This window comes from Acomys russatus, chromosome 1 (genome assembly GCF_903995435.1).
Source record: "Acomys russatus chromosome 1, mAcoRus1.1, whole genome shotgun sequence".
Lineage (NCBI taxonomy): Eukaryota > Metazoa > Chordata > Mammalia > Rodentia > Muridae > Acomys > Acomys russatus.
The window spans coordinates 90,383,021-90,406,443 of NC_067137.1; the positions used below are offsets into that span (position 1 = coordinate 90,383,021).

General features: G+C 43.0%; 1 protein-coding gene across 1 annotated transcript; it reads left to right on the plus strand.

Moving 5' to 3' along the window:
• Positions 1-549: 549 nt before the first annotated feature.
• Exd2 (exonuclease 3'-5' domain containing 2) lies at positions 550-21,862 on the plus strand. Its single transcript, XM_051148347.1, has 8 exons — positions 550-1,036; positions 5,149-5,405; positions 11,943-12,069; positions 14,781-15,112; positions 16,476-16,582; positions 16,796-16,931; positions 18,378-18,734; positions 21,575-21,862. Exons 1-8 carry the CDS (start codon positions 617-619, stop codon positions 21,789-21,791), a joined length of 1,953 nt encoding a protein of 650 aa, XP_051004304.1. The 5' UTR covers positions 550-616; the 3' UTR covers positions 21,792-21,862.
• The last annotated feature ends 1,561 nt before the right edge of the window (positions 21,863-23,423 follow it).

Genomic DNA, 23,423 nt, shown 5'->3' on the forward strand with positions numbered 1-23,423 from the left:
TGGATTTCAAGGTCAGCCTGGGCTGCATGAGATACTGTCTTAAAAAAAAATTATAGTACAAAAATTAGAAAAAAAAATCCAAAAACTTAACTGTTTTGTGTCAAAATTTATATCAGTTTTTTGGTGGTGGTTGTTGTTGTTGTTTTTTAAGTTTGTGGGCACAAGTTGGGCATGGTGGCGCATGCCTTTAATGCCAGTACTCTGGAGGCAGAGGCAAGTGGATTACTGTGAGTTTGAGGCCAGCCTGGTCTACAAAGTGAGTCCAGGACAACCAAGGCTATGCAGAGAAACCCTGTCTTGGAGGGAAAAAAAGGTTTGTGGGCACAGAGGTTTGTACTTTTTGTTTGTTTGTTTTTTGAGACAAGGTTTCTCTATGTAGCCTTGGCTGTCCTGGACTTGCTTTGTAGACCAGGCTGACCTCGAACTCACAGAGATCCATCTGCCTCCTGAGTGCTGGCATTAAAAGCGTGTGCCACTTTGTCCGGGAGATTTGGACTTTTTTAGGGAAAAACTTGTTGATGCCTAATGTTAAGTATATATTTAAATATATTCTTGACATTTGTTTTGCAGATTGTGAGATTAGTGAAATGCTTTCCTAAACAGTGAAAGGCTGAAGATGTCTAGACAGAATTTAGTGGCTTTGACAGTGACCACCCTTCTGGGTGTGGCCATGGGAGGATTTGTCCTGTGGAAAGGCATCCAGCATAGATGGAATAAGACAAGCAGAGTGACACAGCAGCAACAGCAGCCACGGGAGCAGCCACCGCAGCAGCCACCGCAGCAGCCACAGCAGCAGCCACCACAGCAGCCACCGCAGCAGCACCAGCAGCAAGTGCCTGGTAGGAGGGAACGGCCTCCTGCAGAAGATGACCAGCTACCCTTTGGTGCCCTGAGATCACCCAGCATCTCATGGGAGGAGAGGATACTCCAGGCTGAGGTGGTGACAGTATCTCAGGAGGCAGAGTGGAATCAGATCCAGCCCTTCCTTAGAAAAGAGTTGGAAGAGTTTCCAGTGCTTGGAATTGACTGTGAATGGGTAAGTTAAAAGGCAGTAACTGGGAAAGAATCTCACTGGTTTTTCCTTTGGGCCATGGGTGGTCAAGAATAGTATAAGCTGAAAGGAGCTTCGCTGATGTCCTCAGGATGAGTGGCCTTACATTGTTATTCTGGAGTCAGGTGGGTTGCATGAGTGTCACTTGTACTGATTATTCTATGAACTGGACAAGCTAATTAGCTCTTTCCAGTCTGTTTACTTAATTTGTAATAGGATGGAAGGGCACCTACTTCCAGTGATTTCTAGTCAAGCAGACGATCCCTATAAAGGCTCCATTACAGTTTTAATTTACAGAAAGTGCTTATCAAATACCAGCTACTAGTTAGGTGTGGTGGTCACACCTGTAATCTCAGCACCCTGGGATGTGTGGTGGTCACACCTGTAATCTCAGCACCCTGGGATGTGTGGTGGTCACACCTGTAATCTCAGCATCCTGGGATGTGTGGTGGTCACACCTGTAATCTCAGCACTCTAGGATGTGTGGTGGTCACACCTGTAATCTCAGCACTCTAGGATGTGTGGTGGTCACACCTGTAATCTCAGCACCCTGGGATGTGTGGTGGTCACACCTGTAATCTCAGCACTCTGGGATGTGTGGTGGTCACACCTGTAATCTCAGCACTCTGGGATGTGTGGTGGTCACACCTGTAATCTCAGCACCCTGGGATGTGTGGTGGTCACACCTGTAATCTCAGCACTCTGGGATGTGTGGTGGTCACACCTGTAATCTCAGCACCCTGGGATGTGTGGTGGTCACACCTGTAATCTCAGCACCCTGGGATGTGTGGTGGTCACACCTGTAATCTCAGCACTCTGGGATGTGTGGTGGTCACACCTGTAATCTCAGCATCCTGGGATGTGTGGTGGTCACACCTGTAATCTCAGCACTCTGGGATGTGTGGTGGTCACACCTGTAATCTCAGCACCCTGGGATGTGTGGTGGTCACACCTGTAATCTCAGCACCCTGGGATGTGTGGTGGTCACACCTGTAATCTCAGCACTCTGGGATGTGTGGTGGTCACACCTGTAATCTCAGCACCCTGGGATGTGTGGTGGTCACACCTGTAATCTCAGCACTCTGGGATGTGTGGTGGTCACACCTGTAATCTCAGCACCCTGGGATGTGTGGTGGTCACACCTGTAATCTCAGCATCCTGGGATGTGTGGTGGTCACACCTGTAATCTCAGCACTCTAGGATGTGTGGTGGTCACACCTGTAATCTCAGCACCCTGGGATGTGTGGTGGTCACACCTGTAATCTCAGCACCCTGGGATGTGTGGTGGTCACACCTGTAATCTCAGCACCCTGGGATGTGTGGTGGTCACACCTGTAATCTCAGCACCCTGGGATCCTAAACCAAGAGGATCACAGCAAGTTTAAAGTTATGCTGAGCTATATTGTGAATTTGAGGCCATCCTGGGTTATAAAATAAGATCCTATCTTAAAAAACAAACAAAACCCACTACCACACTACCTTCCTATTTTAGTTTTTGCTTTCAGTTTGTTTTATAGACAGGTTCTAGGCTGGTCTTGAACTTGATACGTAATTGAGAATAATGAACTTCTACTTTTACCTCCTAAGTACTAGGATCAAAGGTGTTTACTACCCGACTGGTTTATTAATACTTTAAAAAAAAGGTTGTGCCCATATGTGTGCCACCATGTCCTCTGCCGTGCTATGGGTCAGACCCAGCGGTTTACACATGTTATCAAGTAGTCTAACAACTAAGTTACATCTCTAGCTTTCTTATTTTTCTTAAGTTTGTGCTTTATGTTTTGTGTGTTCATGCATGTCTGTGTGTGGGTGCATGTGCACTGTGGTATACATGTGAAGGTCAGAGGACAACTTTGGAGACATGGAAGGCATGGTCCTGGCCTCAAAGATTCAGAACCTTGCAGGAGAAGACATACAGATCAAGCTCATACACGTAGAAAATGACATGGTGACTACCAAAGGTATTTATCAAACAGTGTCACAGGTACTGAGAGGAGGGATGTTTCATATTTGAGGTAACCAGGATTATAAAGAAAAAATAGTCAATATCACAAAGAATTGCCCTAAAAATTTCCAGGTAATTCCCATCTCTCTCTCTCAGCTCTCTCTGGGAGTGCTGGGATCACAGATATGCACCACTTTTTATATGAGCTCCAGAGACTGAACTCTGGTTGCCATGATTGCTGTCTAGTACTTTTACCTTCTGGGCTATCTCCCTAGCTCCTGCTGTGTTTTTGAGATTGGATTTCACTGTGTAGCCTATACAAGCCCAAAATTCCAGATCTCCCTGTCTCCACTTCTGAGTATTAGGATTATATACTTCTCTATTCCTCTTTTTTTACAACTATATTTGTGTGTGCACATACGCACACACACATGAACATTGATGTGCAGGTGCTAGCATTGGTCTGAAGAGGACTTTGGATCCCCTGGAGCCTGTTTTAGGCAGTTGCTAGATTCCTTTATACGCCCTTATCCCACTGTGGTGATCGGACTTCTCCAGACTTAAATTTCCCTTCAATCACTCTCCCTTTAGAACTACTGTTGTAGACACTGAGAAGTTTGAGTTATAATGCTGGCTTTGCCATTATCCCATCATATTTGGTAAACTGTTTCACCTATAGGCTGAAATTGTCTTTTCCTGCAAAGTGAGAAGAAATTTATTGGGTGTTTCATTTGTTTTGTGGATTGATTTTTGCAATCCTTAAAGCCTTAGAGGAGATAGAGCCCTTAAAACAGGAACAAATTTGTATATATGTTTGTCTAGGGATGATACTTTTTTTTTGTCTTAAACTTACTGTGCCCCCCCAAAGATTAAACACTGATGTAAGTATATAAATAATATGCACAGTTCTTTTCTTTTTTTAATGTATTTTTAAATTTTATTTAGTTTTAATTTATGTGCATTGGTGTGAGGGTGTCAGATCTTCGAGTTACAGACAGTTGTGAGCTGCCATGTGGTTGCTGGGAATTGAACCCAGGTCCTTTGGAAGAGCAGGCAGTGCTCTTAACCACTGAGCCATCTCTCCAGCCCAATGTATTTTCTTATGTACATTTGGTGTTTTGGCATACATGTATGTCTGTATGAGAGAGTCAGAACTACTGGAATTATTTTTGTTTTGTTTCGTTTTTTGAGACAGGATTTCTCTGTGTAGCCTTGGCTGTCCTAGACTTGCTTTGTAGACCAGGCAGACTTTGAACTCACAGCAATCTGCCAGTCTTTGCCTCTGGAGTGCTGGGATTACAGGCATGCACCACCATGCACTACTAGAATTTGAGTTACAGACCAGACAGTTAGTTGTGAGCTGTCATGTGGGTGCTAGGAATTGAGCCAGGGTCCTCTGGAAGAGCAGCCAGTGTTCTTAATCACTGAGCCATCTCTCCAGCCCCTGTTTCCTTCTCTTAAGATATACAGGTCCTACCTACTTTTTCAGCATTTGTGTTTTATTTCTTTCTTTGATGAATACCGTTTATGACTTTGTCCCACCAGGATCTGTTATACTGGCAGAGCTGTATGCTGCACTAATACTTCTTTTGTGTTTTTGAAACAGGGCCCCACTGTATAGCTTTGGCTGGTTTGGAGCTCAATACGTAGATTAGGCTTGCCTCAAACTCAGTTTACCCCATACCCCATGCTGGGATTAAAAGCAAAAGCTACCTTTTGAAAAGCTACTTCTTTTTGAAACTTGCCTCTTGCAGCAGTGCTGATAAAGCAATTGAGGGTGTTACTGGCTTGTTCAGAAGGGTATCTGGATGTGGTACCAATTGGACTCTGCTTTTAGCCTTTAAAACCTAGCATGTTTCTTCTGACTGATTGTGTCCAGAGCTCCTGAGTCAGCTGGTCACCTTTTATGGACTGACCAGATTTCAGGGCCTGGAATTGGCCCTGTGAAGTTTATTCAGACTGCTGCTTTATAAGGCCCCATATCTGTAGACCAGGCTCTTTTTGCATTTAACCACAAATCTATTCTGCTGCTCCTCTTGGGAAGCTAAGGATGGATCTCCTGTATTGATTTTTTTTTTTTTTTGTCCAGTGTTTCCTTTTGTCATGCTGCTGTGTGAGGATGTGAACTGTGCTCTGTCTTGGTCCTTTATAGGTGAGTTTGGAAGGCAAAGCCAGTCCTTTGTCACTCCTACAGATGGCTTCCTCGAGTGGCTTCTGTGCATTGGTTCGTTTGCCCAGGCTGATCCATGGAGGCAAAACACTACCAGGAACGCTTTTGGACCTGTTGGCGGATGGTACCATCTTGAAAGTAGGAGTGGGATGCTCAGAAGATGCCAACAAGCTTCTACAGGATTATGGCCTCATTGTTAAGGGATGTTTGGACCTCCGCTACATAGCCTTAAAGCAGGGGTACGGTTTGTATGCATGCCAGACTCCTGTGGGGCAAACATTCTACATCAGCTGTAGCTACTGGGTATCAATAATGAAGCGTTTAGAATTCATTAAAAACACAAAGGCTTTGGAAATACATATAAATTTGTGAGGAGAGATACCAATGTCTGAGAAAGTTTAATCGACTAAAATTTGTCTTTTTTGGTGAAACTATAATCGCTTGTAAAAGTGGCTCACTAACCTAAGTTAGAGCTGTAGGCTTTTGTTTGTTTCTCATGTGAAATCTGTTTTACATCCAGAAGACAAAATATAAGAATCTGTATCTGTGGCTTCTCTTCCGAAATTACATGACCAGATCTCAGTACAGAGTTGTAGTTGGCAAAAATGGGCCAGGTTTGGGCTTTCCCTTTTTGATGTGCATACTCAATTTTTAAAAATAATTTATTTTTAAAGATTTTATTTATTTATTTTATGTATATGAGTGCTCTGTCTGCATGTACACCTGCACACAAGAAGAGAGCACTAGAGGGTATAGACAATTGTGAGCCACCATGTGGTTGCTGGGAAGTGAACTCACACTTCGGGAAGAGCAGACAGTGCTCTTAACCACTGAGTCATCTCTCTAGCCCTAATTTATTTATTTTCATTTTACATGCATTGATATTTTGCCTGCATGTATGTCTGTGTGAGGGTGTAGTATCCAGGAGTCACAGACAATTATGAGCTACCATGTAGGTGCTCTTTTTTTTTTGGTTTTGGTTTTGTTTTGTTTTGTTTTGTTTCAAGACAGGGTTTCTCTGTAATAGCCCTGGCTGTCTATACTCACTTTGTAGACTAGGCTGGCCTCAAACTCACAATAATCCGCCTGCCTCTGCTTCCCAAGTGCTGAGATTAAAGGCGTGTGCACCACTGTCCGGCTCATGTAGGTGCTCTTAACTGTTGAACCATCTCTCCAGAAACCACAGCCCTCATTTACACTGACAAGAACCAAGGCAGCCTCTTGTCCTATCTTAAATGACACTGTCACTACAAGTGGGAGAATGTCATAATCTCAGAGAAGGCTTAATTAAAATCTGTGCCTGTCTGAATTTTTGAGTATAAGTGAATTTTAAGTGACATAATTTTTCTTAGTATTACATGAAAATATTAATGTAAAAATTAAAACTCTGCAAAGTTTGAAATAAAGAAGAAAGCTGCCTTTTTTTTTCTTTTCTTTCTTTCTTACTGGTTTTATTTATTTATATTTTTTTAAGACAGGGTTTCTCTGAATAACAGAACGGCTTTGGCTGTCCTAGAGCTCGCTTTGTAGACCAGCCTGGCCTGGAACTTACAGAGATCCACCTGCCTCTGCCTCCTGAGTGCTGGGACTAAAGATATGAGTCACCACCTCCTGGGCCAAAAGCTGCATTTTACTAGGCCTCTCTGCATTCTTCTGTGTATAGAGGGTAAACCATTGAGTCAGAAGCAGGCTGCGTGTCTGGGTTGTTAGTGCTCTTGGTTACTAGCTGTATGACCCTTTGTACCGTACTATACCTCATAGTTTCCTCATCTCTAGAGATAATCTTACCATATAGGGTTGGTGTGAGGATTACATGATTAAGAAATAAGAATAATTGAGGAACACTGTGTTTTATATACAGCATTATATGAAACTTAATGTTAACTGTCTTTATAATCATACCATCACTAATAACTTTGGCACAATAATCATTTCATTGATTTTTTTTCTGGTCTCTTTGGGGACGCCTCAATGTGTGTAAATTGAAAGCACATTGAGTTCTCTGAGTAAATGTAGAATAACTGAGTGTCCGTTTGGCTAACGATGGGCTTGGTGTTCTGGTTAGCTCCTGTAACACCAGCACTGAAGAGTCTGAGGCACAGTCATGGATTTGAGGCCAGCCTCAGCTAGATCATGAGCCCTGTCTTTAAAAAAAAAAAAAAAAAAAAAAAATTAGGTCAAAGATGAGTATTATCATGAAATGGCAAATATACAAGTTGTGGTTATAAATAAAAATGAAATTGGGGCTGGAGAGATGGCTCAGTGGTTAAGAGCACTGACTGCTCTTCCAGAGGACCCTGGTTCAATTCCCGGCACCCACATGGCAGCTCACAACTGTCTATAACTCCAATATCTGACACCCATAGGCATACATGCAGGCAACACATAAAAAAAAAAAAAGAATGAAATTATGCATGTGTGTACAGGTATACATGCAAGTGTGGAGGCCCGAGGTCACTATACAGTGTCTTCTTCAATTGTTCATTTCATTTTGTGGTTGTTGGAGCCAAAGTCTCACCATATAAGCCGTGTTTAGCTTGGAACTCACTATATAGATCAGGCTGGCCTTGAACTCAGAGACCTACATGCCTCCTAAGTGCTGGGATTTATGTGCCTACCAACCATGCCCAGCTCCCCACTTTATTTTTTAGACAGTCTCTCACTGAATCTGGAGCTCACAGATTTGACTAGACTGACTGACCATCACGCCTCTGTTTCCGCCTTATAGCACTGGGATTACAGACCTTTAATTTTATTTGTTTTGTTTTGCTTTGGTTTTAGATTTATTATTTACACAGAAATTTGTCTGCATGTGTGCCAGCAGGCCAGAAGAGGGCACCAGATCTCATTATAGATGGTGATGAGCCACCATGTTGTTGCTGGGAATTGAACTCAGGACCTCTGAGCCATCTCTCTAGCCCCAGCTTTTTTTTTTTTTTTTTTAATGTTTTTGATACTGAGAATTGAGCTTCATCACTTGAATAAATTAGGCAAGTGTTATACATTGGTTTCCAGACCCAAACTTTGTATTTTACATGAAATTTTATTATAATTAGTGAAATTATTGGCAATTATTGACATTTCCAAGCCCCTATTTTATTTTATATTTTATTTCATTTTATTACTGGAGATTGAACCTAGGGCTTCATATGTACTATGAATGTACTTCACCACTGAGCTACAATCCGGCCTCCACTTTAGTGGGGTTTTGTTTTGTGTTTTGTTTTTTTCTGAGAAAGGGTTTCTCTGTGTAGCCTTAGCTGTCCTAGACTCACTTTGTAGACCAGGCTGGCCTTGAACTTGCAGCGGTCTGCCTGCCTCTGCCTCCTGAGTGCTGGAATTAAAGGCGTGCGCCACCATTCCCGGCTCACTTTAGTGGTTTTTAATAGAACTAAGGAAAGTTTAGTATCTCCCTCATATCCTTAATTTCCATGAATTTAACCAAGACCTGTATATTTTATTCAAATGCACCTGGGCTTTTTTTGTGTGTTTTTCGGTCTTGAGAGATGAGATGTGACTGTTGACTGCTTGTTTGGCAAGGGATGTTTCCTGTTCTCTCTCGTCACAGTGGTTTTGGCTCCTGCAGTTCCTGAAGGAACTGTGCCGTCTGCCACACTGACAGGAGCTGCTGCCTGCCAATGTGCTGCTCTGTGACTCTGGACCATTGGTACAGATTGTCTGCTTTTATGTACTGATTGTTCTTGTTATTATTTTGGTACTAGGGACTGAATCCAGGGCCTTGTGCATACTATGCAAGTACTGTATCACCTAGGGTTTTTTCCAGTGATGCTAGGGATTGATCCCAGGACTTCATGAGTGCTGGGAAAGTACTATACGAACCAACCTAGCTCTGTATCCCTTGCCTACTTTTACTTTTTAAAGAAGTCTGTGTTCATTAGGACTCATTAGAACTTCAAAAAAAAAATTTATTATGTATGTAATGTTGTATCGGCATGTACAACTGCACAGCAGAAGAGGGCACCAGATCTCATTATAGATGGTTGTGAGCCACCATGTGGTTGCTGGGAATTGAACTCAGGACCTCTGGAAGAGCAGCCAGTGATCTTATCTTCTGAGCCATCTCTCCAGCCCAGGCTTTTTTTTTTTTTTTTTTTTTTTTTCCAGACAAGATCTCACTATGTGCCCTTGTTAGCATGGTCTGGAAGATGGCTCAGTGGGTAAAAGTGCTTGCCACGAAAGTGTGAGGACCTGACTGGGCATGGTGGCACACGTCTTTAATCCCAGCACTCAGGAGACAGAGGCGGTTAGATCTCTAAGAGTTCGAGACCAGCCTGGTCTACAAAGGAGTCCAGAACTTCCAGGACTACAAGAGAAATCTGTCTCAAAAAACAAAAAACAAAACAAAACAAAAAAAAAAGAGAGAGAGAGAGAAAGTGTGAAAACCTAAGTTTGGATTCCCAGAACCCATGTAAAGATGTAAAGCCAGGTGAGATAGTGCATATCTGTAGGTCTACAACTCCTGAATGATGTGACAGTGGAGAGAGGGGATCTCAGGAAGCTCCTGGGCCTGCCAGCATGCCATATGCAGTCATGAACAGCAAAGAGGCCTTGTCTCAAACAAGGTAGAAGACAAAGACAGGTATTCAAGGTTGCCCTCTGACCTCCAAATGCATGTACCTGCACCCACATGTATGTACATAACACACATACACATCCAAATATTTAAACATTTTAAATGAATTAACAAATAAGATTTGATATAACCCTGTAGGTCTTGAACTCCTGTTGGTTTTGCCGCCACTTCCCAAGCCCTGGAATTACAAGCATGTACCACCACACTTGCTCTTAATGTTTTCTGTGTGAATGTGAATTTCATTCTTATTACTTAACATTTTATTTATCTATGTGTGTGTGAGAGAGTGTGTTCCAAGGTACACATATTGAAGTCAAGGGACAATATATATTTACTTGTCTGTTACTTCCTCATGTCTGTGGATTGGGGATTAAACTTAGGTTGTTGGGGCTGGAGAGATGACTCAGAGCTTAGGAGCCTCTTTTTTCAAAAGTCCTGAGTTCAATTCCCAGCAACCACATGGCTCATCACCATCTATAATGAGATCTAGTGCCCTCTTTTGGCCTGCTGGCTCACATGCAGGCTGAATACCGTATAAATAATAAATAAATAAATCTTAAAAACAAAAAACCTCAGGTTGTCAGGTTTGGTGGAAGGTGCCTTTACCCTGTGCCATCTTGAGGGCCCATGATGTTTTTTGAATTTCACATATATCTTTTGGTTAGTCTCTAATCTCTGAAGTAAACAAGATCCTCTTTTGTTACCCCACAGCAAGTTTTTTGTTTGTTTTTTGAGACAGGGTTTCTCTGCATAACCTTGATTATCCTGGACTCGCTTTGTAGACCAGACTGGCCTGGAATTCACAGATACCTGCGTGCCTCTGCTTCCCAAGTGCTGGGATTACAGACATGAGCCACTGTGCCAGCTTCCCCACAGCAGTGTGTGTGTTTGTTTTGTTTTGTTTTTTGGTTTATCGAGAAGGGTTTCACTGTGTAGCATTGGCTGTCCTAGACTCACTTTGTAGATCAGGCTGTCCTCAAATTCACAGTGATCCAGCGACCAGCCTGCCTCTGCCTCCTGAGTGCTGGGATTAAAGACGTGCACCACCACGCCCAGCTTCCCACAGCAGTTTTTAAAAGAATTTATTTATGTATATTTTATGTGTACAAGCGTTTTCCCTGAGCCACGTGTGTGCAGTGCCTGAGGAGGCCAGAGAGGGCATCAGACTCCCTAGAACTGGAAGTGCAGATGGTTGTGAGCTGCCACGTGGTGCTGGGAACCAAATCTGGGTCCTTTGCAAGACTGGCATGTGTTCTTAACCTCTGAGTCATTTCTCCAGCTCCCTGCAGCAGTTTTAATCAGAAAGCTTTGAAGAACAGAAATAATTACTAGTTTTTACACTCTTACCTCCCTGGTGAAGATAGCCTTGTCATTTTTCTTCATATATAAAAACATAAGGCATGAGCACCGTTGAAGGATATTTAGTCTGTTCACAATTCTTCTTGCTACAAGTAGTGCTACAGTGAATATCCACTTCAGTGTGGAGGAATGCTGACTGTATCAACCATCAATAAAACGCTGTTTAGCCAATCAGCTGGGCAGAAGGACAGGAAGTGGAAGGCGGGTCTTGCTGGGGGAGGAAGAGCAGGATTGTCAGTTGGGGAGAGACAGTTGACTGGGGAAGAGGACAAAGGGGAGTTAATGGCCTGTTGATCATTATACTGATAAGTGTTTGGGGTATACGTATTATATATCAGTTTAAAGTAGTTCATTTATCATAGTTTAGGAATAGATTTGTATTAGTATAGTTTCTGCCCAGAGCATTGTGCTGACAGCTTTAAAGCACGCTTCCGACTCTGTGCCTTTATTTAGCATCTTAGGCTGACCCGACACATCTTTAATTAGGACTTCAGTATCTTTGTCCTTTGGATAAACTCCGAGAAAAGGGATTGCCAGATCAGAGAATTTTTGTATTTGAGTTTTTTAAAGTTATTTTTAAACTGTTTTTCATAATGATTGTAAAACTGTCCAGTTTATATATTTTACATGAGCCTAATTGATTTTTATGCTCCATTAATACTACATGTACTTGTTTTAAAAAAATCATTACAATATGATAGCAAATCACCATTTTTTTTTATTTCTTGTGCTTATTTGTCCTCTGTTTATTGGTCATTTAAAACTTTTCATATTCTTGCCATTTGCTTGCTTGCTTTTGATACATGTTGTTTATTTCTTGTAGAAACAATATACTCTGTAACGGGCTTAGCCTGAAATCACTTGCTGAGACTATTTTGAACTTTCCACTTGACAAGTCCCTTCTACTTCGTTGCAGCAACTGGGATGCTGAGAATCTTACTGAAGACCAGGTACTGTAGTCAGAGTAGTTGATTCCAGTCTTCAATGCAAGCATTGGGCAGAGAGGCCTTAAAGGAGACTTTAAGGTGTTGCTCAAGACAGCAATGCTGCTTAAATGAAATATTACAGTCCCTATTGTATTTTAGTTTTGAATGTTCCAGCACATCAGAAACTGTTTTCCCCCCAGAAGTACAAATGCATAAACATTTTTTGAAGTGCTATAAATCTTACCATAGGAAGCAGTAAGCAGTTTTCTGCCTTTGCTACCTCATTCCTTCTTCCGCGTTTCCTTCTCAGAGGTGACCACTTCAGTCTCTTTCTGGTAATTACCATTGTACTTCTAGATCACATGCATGGATCATTCTTTTTATTTGTGCATTGTATGTTTTGACATCTTGTACAGAAGTTAAAAGTTTGGCCTCTTCCAGTTCCTGGGTCCCAAACAAGAATTCGTTCCCTACCCCATTTCCTCATTTTATATAGATACTCCATTTTCATCAGCAACAATACTTCGTTTTCCCAGGATATATGATTTGTGTTTTTGTCTTTTAGTTTTCTGCACACTGCTGACGTAACTCCAGCCTGTTTAGCAGAATTGTGGCTCTTTTGGCTGTTTAAAATGCATGGAGTAACTAAACGCATGGAGTAACTAAACACACTTATCCCAGTTTCCTGTGTTTTTATCCTTACAGCCTTCTGCTGTCCTCCTGCGACCCTCTGTTGTCCTCTGCTATCTTTTTGTAGCCCTTTGCTGCCTATTCTGCTCAGGAATGTTTGCTCCCCAGACCTGCTGCCCTCCAGTTGAAATTTGCTTTTTATATCCATCTGTGGCTCCCTCCACTTCTCTTCTATAGTAGATCTTCTAGTGTCTGAACCCCATGTGTTTGTCCCATGTATTATGTATACAGTGCTCTGCCTGCATGTACACTTGCATTCCAGAAGAGGGCACCAGATCTCATTATAGATGGTTGTGAACCACCATGTAGTTGCTGGGAATTGAACTCAGGACCATTGGAAGAGCAGCCAGTGCTCTTAACCTCTGAGCCAGCTCTCCAGCCCCATGATTTAATTTTAAAAAAAAATGATTTATTTATTGAATTTTATGTGCACTGATGTTTTGCCTGAATGTGTGTCTGTGTGAGGGTGCCAAATCCCTTGAACTGTAGTTACAGACAGTTGTGAGCTGCCATATGGGTGCTGGACATTGGACCTGGGTGCTCTGGAAGAGCAGCCAGTGCTCTTAACAACTGAGCCATCTTTCCAGCCTGTGTGATTTTAAGCTTTATTATTTTGAGGAAGGAAGAGGTAGTTTCTTGACTATGTTGTGCAGACAAGTTTGTTGATGAGTAAAAGTGGTTTCTTTTGACTATTTACACCTCATCATTGGCCTTTCACAGTAACTGCTGCCTTCATTCCTCCATGCCTTCCTGGTCTCTGTGGCTCAAACCAGGATGGTTTTGGCTCTTTGGACTACCACTCTATCTAATTCTCGGTCTCGGTCTCGGTCTCCTGTTGTCTTCAAGTCAGCTACTAGTTCATCCTTTCAAAATGTTAGGAAAAATTTAGCAAGATTTGTGTCCTGTGCTGAAATTCTAGGTGTTGAATTATCTGAGTTTTCCACATCAGTTTCTGCTTGTTGTGACCCTGAGTAAGTTACTTCTTTGTGCCTTGGAAAAAAATTATTTTTTTATACAGGATGTAGTCCTAGATGATCTGGAAATGTATGTAGATCAGGCTAGCCTTGAACTTAGATCTGTTGGCCTCTGTTGGGATTAAAGGTATGTACCACCAAACCTGACCTTTTTGCTTTTTGTTTTGGTGGTGGTAGTTAATAGAAAAATGGCTTTATTAAGATTAATTTTTAAAAGATTTATTTATTTATTATGTATACAGTATTCTGCTTGTAAGCCAGAAGAGGGCACCAGATCTCATTATAGATGGTTGTGAGCCACCATAATAGTGGCTGGGAATTGAACTCATGACCTTTGGAAGAGCAGTCAGGGCTCTTAACCTCTGAGCCATCTCTCCAGCCCCAAGATTAACTTCTATATGATAGCATTCACCTATTTAAAATACCAAGCTGGTAACACATACCTCTAATTTACCTTTGGGAACTGGAGTCAGGAGTGTCTCTGGCTCAAGGCCACCCCAATCTATATAGCTAGATCCTGTCTCAAAAGGGACGAAGCTGGGCATTCTCTAATCCTAGACAGAGTTGGGGGCCCCAGGGATTCGTCCATCTGTTTTTCCAACTCTGGAATTACTGGCAGAATGTCACTGTGCCCATTTTTTTTTTTTTTACATGGTTGCTGGGGATGAAACTCATGTCTCCATACTTGTTTTTATTTGGTTTTGTATTAGAGATAGAGCCTCACATTGTAGCTCACTCTGGCCTTAATCAGCTGTCCTCTTGACTAAGTTTCCCAAGTACTGAGATTAAGGGAAAATACCTGAGGGGGTGGGGAGAGGGAGGAAGGAAGGAAGGAAGGAAGGAAGGCAGGCGAGAGAGAGAATATATGAGATAGTGAGCCTCAAAATCAGATCCACTTGCCTCTGCCTCCTGAGTGCTGGGATCAAAGGTGTGTGCCGCCACCTCCTGGCTGAACCCAGGGTTTTATAGTACTAAGCAAGTGCAGCTCTGAGTAGGCAGCTGTATTTGACTTTTAAGGTACTCTCTCTGGCTTGTCTTCCATATTCACTGACTTCTGACTTTTCTCTTCAGGTAACTTATGCTGCCAGGGATGCGCAGATTTCAGTGGCTCTCTTTCTCCATCTTCTTGGATATCCTTTCTCTAGAAATTCCTATGAGGAGGAAAACAATGACCAAATCAGCTGGTGGAAAGTCTTGGAGAAATGCAGGAACATGGTAGACATCCCATTCCGAAGCAAAGGACTTGGCCGGTTGGGTGAAGAGGTTAATGGGGAAGCACTGGAATCTCAGCAGAAGCCAAGGAGTAGGAAGGCTAAGACTGACGGAATGGTGCCAGGCAGCAGCCAAGGGAGAGACCCCAGGAAGCATAAGCGAAAGCCCCTGGGGGTGGGCTATTCTGCCAGGTAACCCATATGTTCCCTGCTAGTCAGGCAGCAGAGGCTCTCCAGCATTAATGTAACCTCTCCCTGCTTTTAGTGTTATTTGGGCTGCACTTCTCCTTGTGTATTTTTCTTCTGTTCTCTTTCTATTTGTCAGTTAGAATAGAAATGAAGAGAGCTTGCTTTAGCTGACCCTGGTGCAACCTTAGGCCTATAAATACCTATAAAAGAGGTATGAGGCCATCAAGATGGCTCACCAAGTAGAAGCATTTGCTGCCAAACCTAATGATCTGGGCTCAGTCTTCAGGACCCATATGGTGTAGAAAACTGACTCCCAAAGTTGTCCTTTAATCTCCACTTGCACAAAGTGTGTGCCCCTCCCCCAGAATAAATAAGCTATATAAATATTCTAAGGGAGCCGGGCGTGATGGCACACACATTTAATCCCAGCACTCAGGAGGCAAGGCAGGTGGATCGCTGTGAGTTTGAGGCCAGCCTGGTCTACAAAAGTCTGACAGCAAGGGCTGCTACACAGAGAAATCATGTCTCAAAAAACGAAAGGAAAAAAAGTATATTTTAAGGGAATATAAGTTTTTCCCATGCTTGAGACAGCGAACATGAATAACATGGAGTCCTCATACTTACCAGGAGAAATGCACCTTCATATCTCCTGTTCATTTACAGCGATTCCAGCTGCATGCCAGCTTTATTGTGAAGCTATGAGAATGTCTGTGTGACTGACACCTCTTGAGGAGGATGAGGAGTAGGTGCTCAGAGTGGAAGTGTGATCCCTGGAGTATGGTACCTTTAGGAGTTAGATGATTAAGTCAGAAATCAACCCTGATGGCCTCCATTATTTATATTGAACTTCTACTGTTTTAATTTACTGCTTAATTGAGTGATTTGGCAGTTTATTGGTACTCTGTTCCTGTTTTCATTCACAGCAGAGCTCTGTGAACACCACCCAACACACTTCTCAGTGGCTCAGTCCATGAGTATAAAAACTATAGGCAGCCGGGCATGGTGGCGCATGCCTTTAATCCCAGCATTGGGGAGGCAGAGGCAGGAGGATCACTGTGAGTTCGAGGCCAGCCTGGTCTACAAAGTGAGTCCAGGACAGCCAAGGCTAACACAGAGAAACCCTGTCTCGGGAAAAAACAAAAAACAAAAAAAAACCTATAGGCATCAAGAATTCATAGCTCTGCTTCATAGCCAATGCAGATGGAGGATTGAATGTGGTTTCTTGCCAGTTTGTTTTTCTGTATGTAGTATGTTTGAGTGAGTATGTAGTGTGTTGAGAATAGTTTGAATCAGCCAGAAGACAGTATGGGGAGGTCTTGGATAGCTTGACCAACAGCTTTCAGTATAAGATTTCTTTTCCCTGCAGAAAATCACCTCTTTATGATAACTGCTTTCTCCAAGCTCCTGATGGACAGCCCTTGTGCACCTGTGACCGGAGGAAAGCTCAGTGGTACCTGGACAAAGGCATTGGCGGTATGAGATTCGTCTGCCATAACTAGGGATTGTTATGAGTAGGGTGTGGAAGAGGGCGACTGGAGGAAGGTAAAGAGTTCTTGAGACATGTGGGACTGGGCAGTCATAACGTGGAGTTCTCTGTTGCACACTACAACCAAGAGTTAGGAGTGCTTGCTTCTTGGTAGCAGAGGTGGAAGCAACTCATCACTGATGTGTTTTCTTTTTCCTAAGAGCTGGTGAGTAAAGAGCCTTTCGTGGTCAGGCTACAGTTTGAGCCTGCGGGAAGACCTGAATCCCCAGGAGATTATTACTTGATGGTTAAAGAGAACCTGTGTGTTGTATGTGGCAAGACAGATACCTACATCCGGTGAGTATAGTGTTCCACTAAGTAATCTGCCTCCTGTGGCAGTTGCCTGTGCAGTCACATGTTGAGCCCTCAGATGCCTTGGTTGAGTTTTCCCACATGGCAGAGAGACAGCACTGCCGACCTCACAGTTTTCCTAACAGCTTCAGAATTCTGCCTGCCGTCTCTGGTGGCCTTAATTTCTCTTGAAGCTGGATACCTAGATCCCAGCATCCCCCACTGAAGCCGCAAGCTCTCTGAGCCTTAGCATTGCTTAGAGTTTCCTAAGACCTTTTACTTAGGGCTCCCGCAGGGAGTGTGAGGTGAGGCTGGCCACTGGCCTTTCTCCCTCACCTGTGTAGTGATTTTCTCTCTTCCTTCCCTCCCAACTCCACACCCCCACTTACTTCCCGATTCCTTCTCTTTTTCCACCATTTCTGGTGTATTTTGTCATTTTCTTTTTTTTTTTAATTTTCCTTTCTTTTTTGTTTGGTTTTGGTTTTTTAAGACAGAGTTTCTCTGTGTAGCCCTGGCTGTCCTGGACTTACTTTGTAGACTAGGTTGGCATTGAACTCACAGAGATCCACTTGCCTCTGCCTCCCAGAGTGCTGGGATTACTGGCGTGTGCCACTGCACCTGGATTATTTTTCTATTTTTGTTATGTTTTTGGTGGTGCTGTTTTCTTTTTTTCTTTTTTCCCTCTCTCTTAATTTTTTTCAGACATCACTTTTTCTCATTTTGAGACAATATTATTTTCTTCTATTATGTATGTATTTTTTAGAGACAGCATTTCTCTTTGTAGTCCTGGCTGTCCTGGAACTCAGCACGCTACCCTAGCCTCAAACTCAAAGATCCATCCGCATGCCTCTGCCTCCGAGTGCTAGGGTTACTTCCCAGCTGAGGCAGGTCATTGCTGTCACCTAGCTCAGCCTTCCAAGTGTTAGAGGCTGGTGCCACCATGCTGGTGGTTACTAATTCAATTTCCACTTTTCTTTCTTTACCACTGAGAGTTTATCCTGAGAACTTAGAAAATGACAGACTCTGGTGAGCCAGGAAGGAATGTCAGAGTAAGGGAGTCCTCAAATAAAGGAAATTGGTTTGTTCAGCCCACTGGACTCCTTTGAGAGCTGTTGTACAGGTATCAAATGCCATCATATCATTTCATTTCTCTGACACTCCTTTCTAGGAACATGGTGGTTGTTACCGGCCTCTGCATTGAAGCCTGAAAGCAGGTAGTCTGTAGTTACTTCAAGGAGAGGTCCCTAAAGCACAAGGAGACAAGGCAGGCAGGTGGGCCTGAGAGTAGCATAGGTAGTATTGTCTTCATGTACCCTCCATTGAGTTGTGCTGCCCACACCTTCCAAATCATGTTTAGGCCCAGGTTAGACTCTGAATATTTCACCTGCTAGCTCCATATGTGCTCTGTATCATGAGCTGATGAACCTTGCTTTTGGGGTGGGCTCATTCCAGGAAAAATATAATTCCACATGAGTACCGCAAGCATTTCCCCATTGAGATGAAGGACCACAACTCTCATGATGTGCTGTTGCTCTGCACCTCCTGCCATGCCATCTCTAACAACTATGACAACCATCTGAAGCAACAGCTGGCCAAGGAGTTTCAGGCTCCCATTGGCTCAGAGGAGGGCTTACGCCTGCTGGAAGATCTAGAGCGTAGGCAGGTGCGTTCTGGAGCCAGAGCCCTGCTCAATGCAGAGAGCCTGCCTGCTCATCGGAAAGAAGAGCTGCTGCATGCACTCAAGGGGTTTTATAAGACAGATGTTGTTACCGAGGAGATGCTTCAAGAGGCCGCCAGCCTGGAGACCAGGTATGACTTACTGTTCTGAGAAAGGACGAGGGATGACCCAGTGACAGCAACCTTCACTGCTTCATTAACAATGTTTGTCACAGTCACGGTGCTTAGCCACGGGCTTATTAATCCAGTGTCTGTTGTCTAAGATTCTATGGTGTAGAATCAAACACTCTGGGAATTCCCTTTTCATAAGATGGTGAGATGGCTCAGCAGATTATGACACTCTGCCAAGCCTCACAACTTTATTTAGATCCCTAGAACCAGCATGTTGGATCAAGAGAATCAAATTGTCCTCTAACCTCTACACATGTGCCACAGCATGCTTACACACACACACACACACACACACACACACACACACACACACACACACACACACACACACACACACACCAAATCTAAATATGGTTTTTAAAAAGAGATTTGCCAAATGTGAGGTATCTGTTGACTCTATAATATAAGATCATACGCCTAATGAAATGGAATTGGGGCTCATGCAAGTCAGCACATAAGATGAAAATAATAGCCAATTAATACCTTGAAATCTCTGAATTGCCACAAAGTAGAGTAAATGTGGTTTTGTGTCTCTCACCTCATACCTAGATTTTGAGACTTTGGACCAGTACATTCATTCACGTTTCCTGTCTCACTGTACCGAGTGTCTGGACCCACTGAAGAGAATTTTGAGCAAACTGCTGTCCTTTTGAGTTTTTTTTTCTTTTCTCGTTCCCCTCCTTCCCTATGAGTACATAGTTGAATTCATATGACATGACAGTGTTTATAAACAAGAAGTTTCTGATCCTGAGGCATGAGTGAGTACAGGGCTCCGACAGTGAGCAGTGTGGTTACTGCAGCTGCCAGCTCTTTGTAGGATTAGAGGTCTATAAAACTCTGGTGATGAGGCTGAATGCCTACAGCCTCTGTTTTCAGTAATAAAATGCATAGAACTTTATAGCAGTAAACATTTATTTCTTTATTTAAAAAGTGCTTATTTCACTCATGCCACCTAGCTACTACAGCTCAGAGACACTGCAAATATTTACTGAACAGATACCAAGATACTGAAGCATACAGCACCCAGCTAGTAGGCTACATAAATTGCCTTTCAATTTCTAATAGCAACTTAATGACTTTTTACTTACATCTTGTATTTTTTGATTGTTCAAAGTTTTTTAAATGTATTTTTAAATTTTATCTCTAATTATTCTGTGTAGGTATAGAATAAATGTTATTTTCTAAGTTTTTATTAAATACGGTGAGGTTAAAGTTAAATAACTTGTCAAAATCACATTACGTTAGTGAGACTGGCCTTTGATTAATGCCCAAATGAACTGCTTAAAATTTTTTCATGTATTATTGGTATGAGTGTAGCCATGGATACTAGTATCTGGGTACCCATGGGTAACACAGAATATGTGGAGGTCAAAGAACAACTTTTGGAAATTGATTCTTTTCACCGTGGACCACCAGGAAGCCACATTAGGCTTTCAGGCTTGTGTAGCTAGTGCTTGAACCTGCAAGCCATCCCACTGGCACCCCCCCCCCCAATGAACTTCTTAGAACAGCTAAACCTCTCCCCTTCAACCATAGACCTTTAAATTTTTTTTATTAGTTTATTGATTTATTTTTACTTTTTCTGACAGGATTTCCGTGTGTAGCCCTGGCTGTCCTGGAACTCACTCTGTAGACCAGGCTAGCCTTGAATTCAGAGTTTTATCTGCCTCTGCCTGGGACTAAAGATGTGTGTCACCATGCCCAGCTAACCATAGACCTTTCTAATAAGTAGGTTAGCTGGTAGATTGAGACTGAGAACAGACTGTTTGAGACATTGAAAATGTAGTGGGACTGGGCATGGTGGCACTTGGGAGGCAAAGGCAAGCAGGTCTGTGTGAGTTCAAGGTCAGCCTGTTTTACATAGTGAGCTCCAGGACAGCCAGAACTATATAGAGAGACCTTAAATTGAAGGGAAGAAAAGAAAAGAAAAGAAAAAAAGGCAAAGAAAAGAAAGAACTGGGAAGTTAATGACATATATAATAAAATGCCTGCAAATTCTGGGAGAGCCAAAGTTGTTAAAATGGTTTGGCTTGGGATGAAGGGCTGGGTATATAGATACTGGGAAAGGAGGAAAGCTTGGGAATAAAGTGGGGTGGTTGTTGTTGTTGTGGTTGTTGTTGTTGTTGTTTGGAGAAAGGTGGTTCTTTCTCCCCCTTGAAGGAGGTGGAGGGAGGCTGTGTCCACACAGTACCAGCAGTTCTCATGGTCTCCTGTCTAGCTGGGGACTAGGCAGGGCTTCTCCTGCAGTACACCATTTGCACAGCTGAGTAGCCCCAGGAGAAGCTTACTGTGAACTGAAACACTCCTTGCCAATGTGGTCTGATGTGTGTGTGTGTGTGTGTGTGTGTGTGTGTGTGTGTGTGTGTGTGTGTGTTAAGAAGGTGCTAAAAGAAATAGACTACCTTGAAGCTTACACCGAGGTTTGGCAATGTTTTGAGAAACCAGACCATGTGGGCTGATTTAACAGCCTCATTTTAATACTGAATATGGTTTAGAACAAATAATTAGTGGCTTGTAGAGAAGTAAGCTGCTTCCTGAGTAGCTTTGGACCAACAAATACAAGATCAATAGTCCTTACCCATCATTAGACAGGCAGTAGATTTCCCTGTAGAGCTGAACGTATGTGGCCTGCCTGTAAATATAACTCAGAACTCCCTCAGTTTGAGCCAATATCCCATGTATTAGGAAAAAATGGAGGTGAGAAAAAAGACATTTTGAAAACATTAATGTGCCCTTTATGTCCTATGAGATTGTCCAGTGCTTGTTTTGCTCAGATCCTTTGCAACTTCGTGTTTTGGCAGGATATACAATGAAAGCTATGTTCCTCATGGGCTAAAGGTGGTACAGCGCCACATTGAGGGTGGGCTGCGCTCCCTCATGCAGCTGGAGAGCCGCTGGCGTCAGCACTTCCTGGACTCCATGCAGCCTAAGCACCTGCCCCAGCAGTGGTCAGTGGACCACAACCATCAGAAGCTGCTCCGAAAATACGGGGATGACCTTACCATCAAGCTGTCATGACTGCGGCTTCCTGCAACTCAGGACAGGCGGGAAGCTGGAGCCAAGGTCACAATTACCTCTTACTGTTTAATGTCCTTATGGTCAAAGCCCAGGTGACTCGGCTCGGAGTGCCGACCTACTCTGATTCCTGGGTACTTGAGATGGAGCAAGGCTGTTTAAAGTGGAGCTTATGGTTTTGAGTTTTAATGGAGGAGTCTATTGTTTTTTTCCTCCTTTATCTCCTTTTTTGTGTGCAAGAGAAGCTTGGCTTTTATTTTCCCTCTCCCATTCTGCTTTTCCTGTTAGAGGAACTAACTTGTCAGGGAAGACGTTGTAATTCTCTTCCCTCTCCGCTGCACTGGTTTCTCCCGGGCAGGGAGAACACTTTCTTCCAGAGTTGAAGAAGTGACCCAGGACTCACAGTCGTATTCCCAGTTCAACCTCATGATTTTAATCTTTCTTGCTCTTCCATATGCATTGTTTGGGGTCCACCTCAACTGTATTACTTGGATTTATTTTACATGCTTGAAAACATTTCCACTTAAGCATACAGGACCAAACCCCAGCTTACTGCCATGTGCTTTTTCCCTGTCACAGGGAAAGTCCTTTTCTGGAAATGAGTGTTCAGCTGGGTGGGGCTGACCAGCACACACCTTTCCCCAGGAGAGCGCTGATAATTGTGCAGCCTCTTCTGGACAGCTGCTTGTCGCATGGCTCCTGTCCTGCTTCTGAGGATCATCACTCCTCAGAGTCAGTGCTCGTTCCTTAGTGTTCGTGCTCCATTGCATTGGCAATACTGACCTCTCCTTAGCACTTAACTTACCCCCAGAGCCATTTGTCCAGGTTCCAGTGTGAGGACTACCCCCCCTCACCCCTCCCAGCCTGGGACACTGAAATTAACTGATACATTAGAAATTTAAAGGGTAATATTTCACCACTCAAAATGTTAGACTACTACTTTGAGTATGAAGTCAATTTATTAGCAATTAGTATTTTTTCTAAACTATTAGGAAAACTTTCTTATTTTATAAGATCTTAACAAGCTTAAAAAGAATTTTTTGGCCAGAATCCAACAAGAGTTCTATTTTGGAATTGTACCCAAGTTGGTTATAAGTGATCTGACATTGATAAATAAAAAAACTTCAAAGCACACGGCTCAATGACTATAAATGTGAAACTTTTCTTACTAACATCAGTAAGCATTCTTGGGGAAGCTGCTATTTTTCCTGCAGAGTCACCACCTCATGCAGTGCTGTGGTACTTATACATGGCTGTACCACACACACACCGCACGCACCACAAGCCTCTGGGCTGGGTTTACAGTCCACAAATATGTGTGTGTTACACTCTGCCCTCCTTTCCCACCTGTCCTTTCAGGCGTTTCTGCATCAAGACTAGATACTCTGACAGACAGATAGTACTGCTCCTTTGAGGGACTATGTTTTTTTTTTAATTTATTTATTATGTATACAATGTTCTGCCTGCTTGTGTGACTGTCCACAAGATCTTGTTATAGATGGTTGTAAGCCACCATGTGGTTGCTGGGAATTGAACTCAGGACCTCTGGAAGAACAGCCAGTGCTCTTAACCACTGAGCCATCTCTCCAGCCCCTGAGACTATGTTTAATATATAATTTATCACAACTCCTGTGC

Bases quoted from the DNA above. Each gene is read 5' to 3' on its own strand.
- Exd2 (XM_051148347.1), top strand. From the start codon at position 617: ATGTCTAGACAGAATTTAGTGGCTTTGACAGTGACCACCCTTCTGGGT. The intron at 12,070-14,780 runs GTACTGTAGTCA...TTTTCTCTTCAG, and splicing joins AGAATCTTACTGAAGACCAG to GTAACTTATGCTGCCAGGGA. The intron at 16,583-16,795 runs GTATGAGATTCG...CTTTTTCCTAAG, and splicing joins CCTGGACAAAGGCATTGGCG to AGCTGGTGAGTAAAGAGCCT.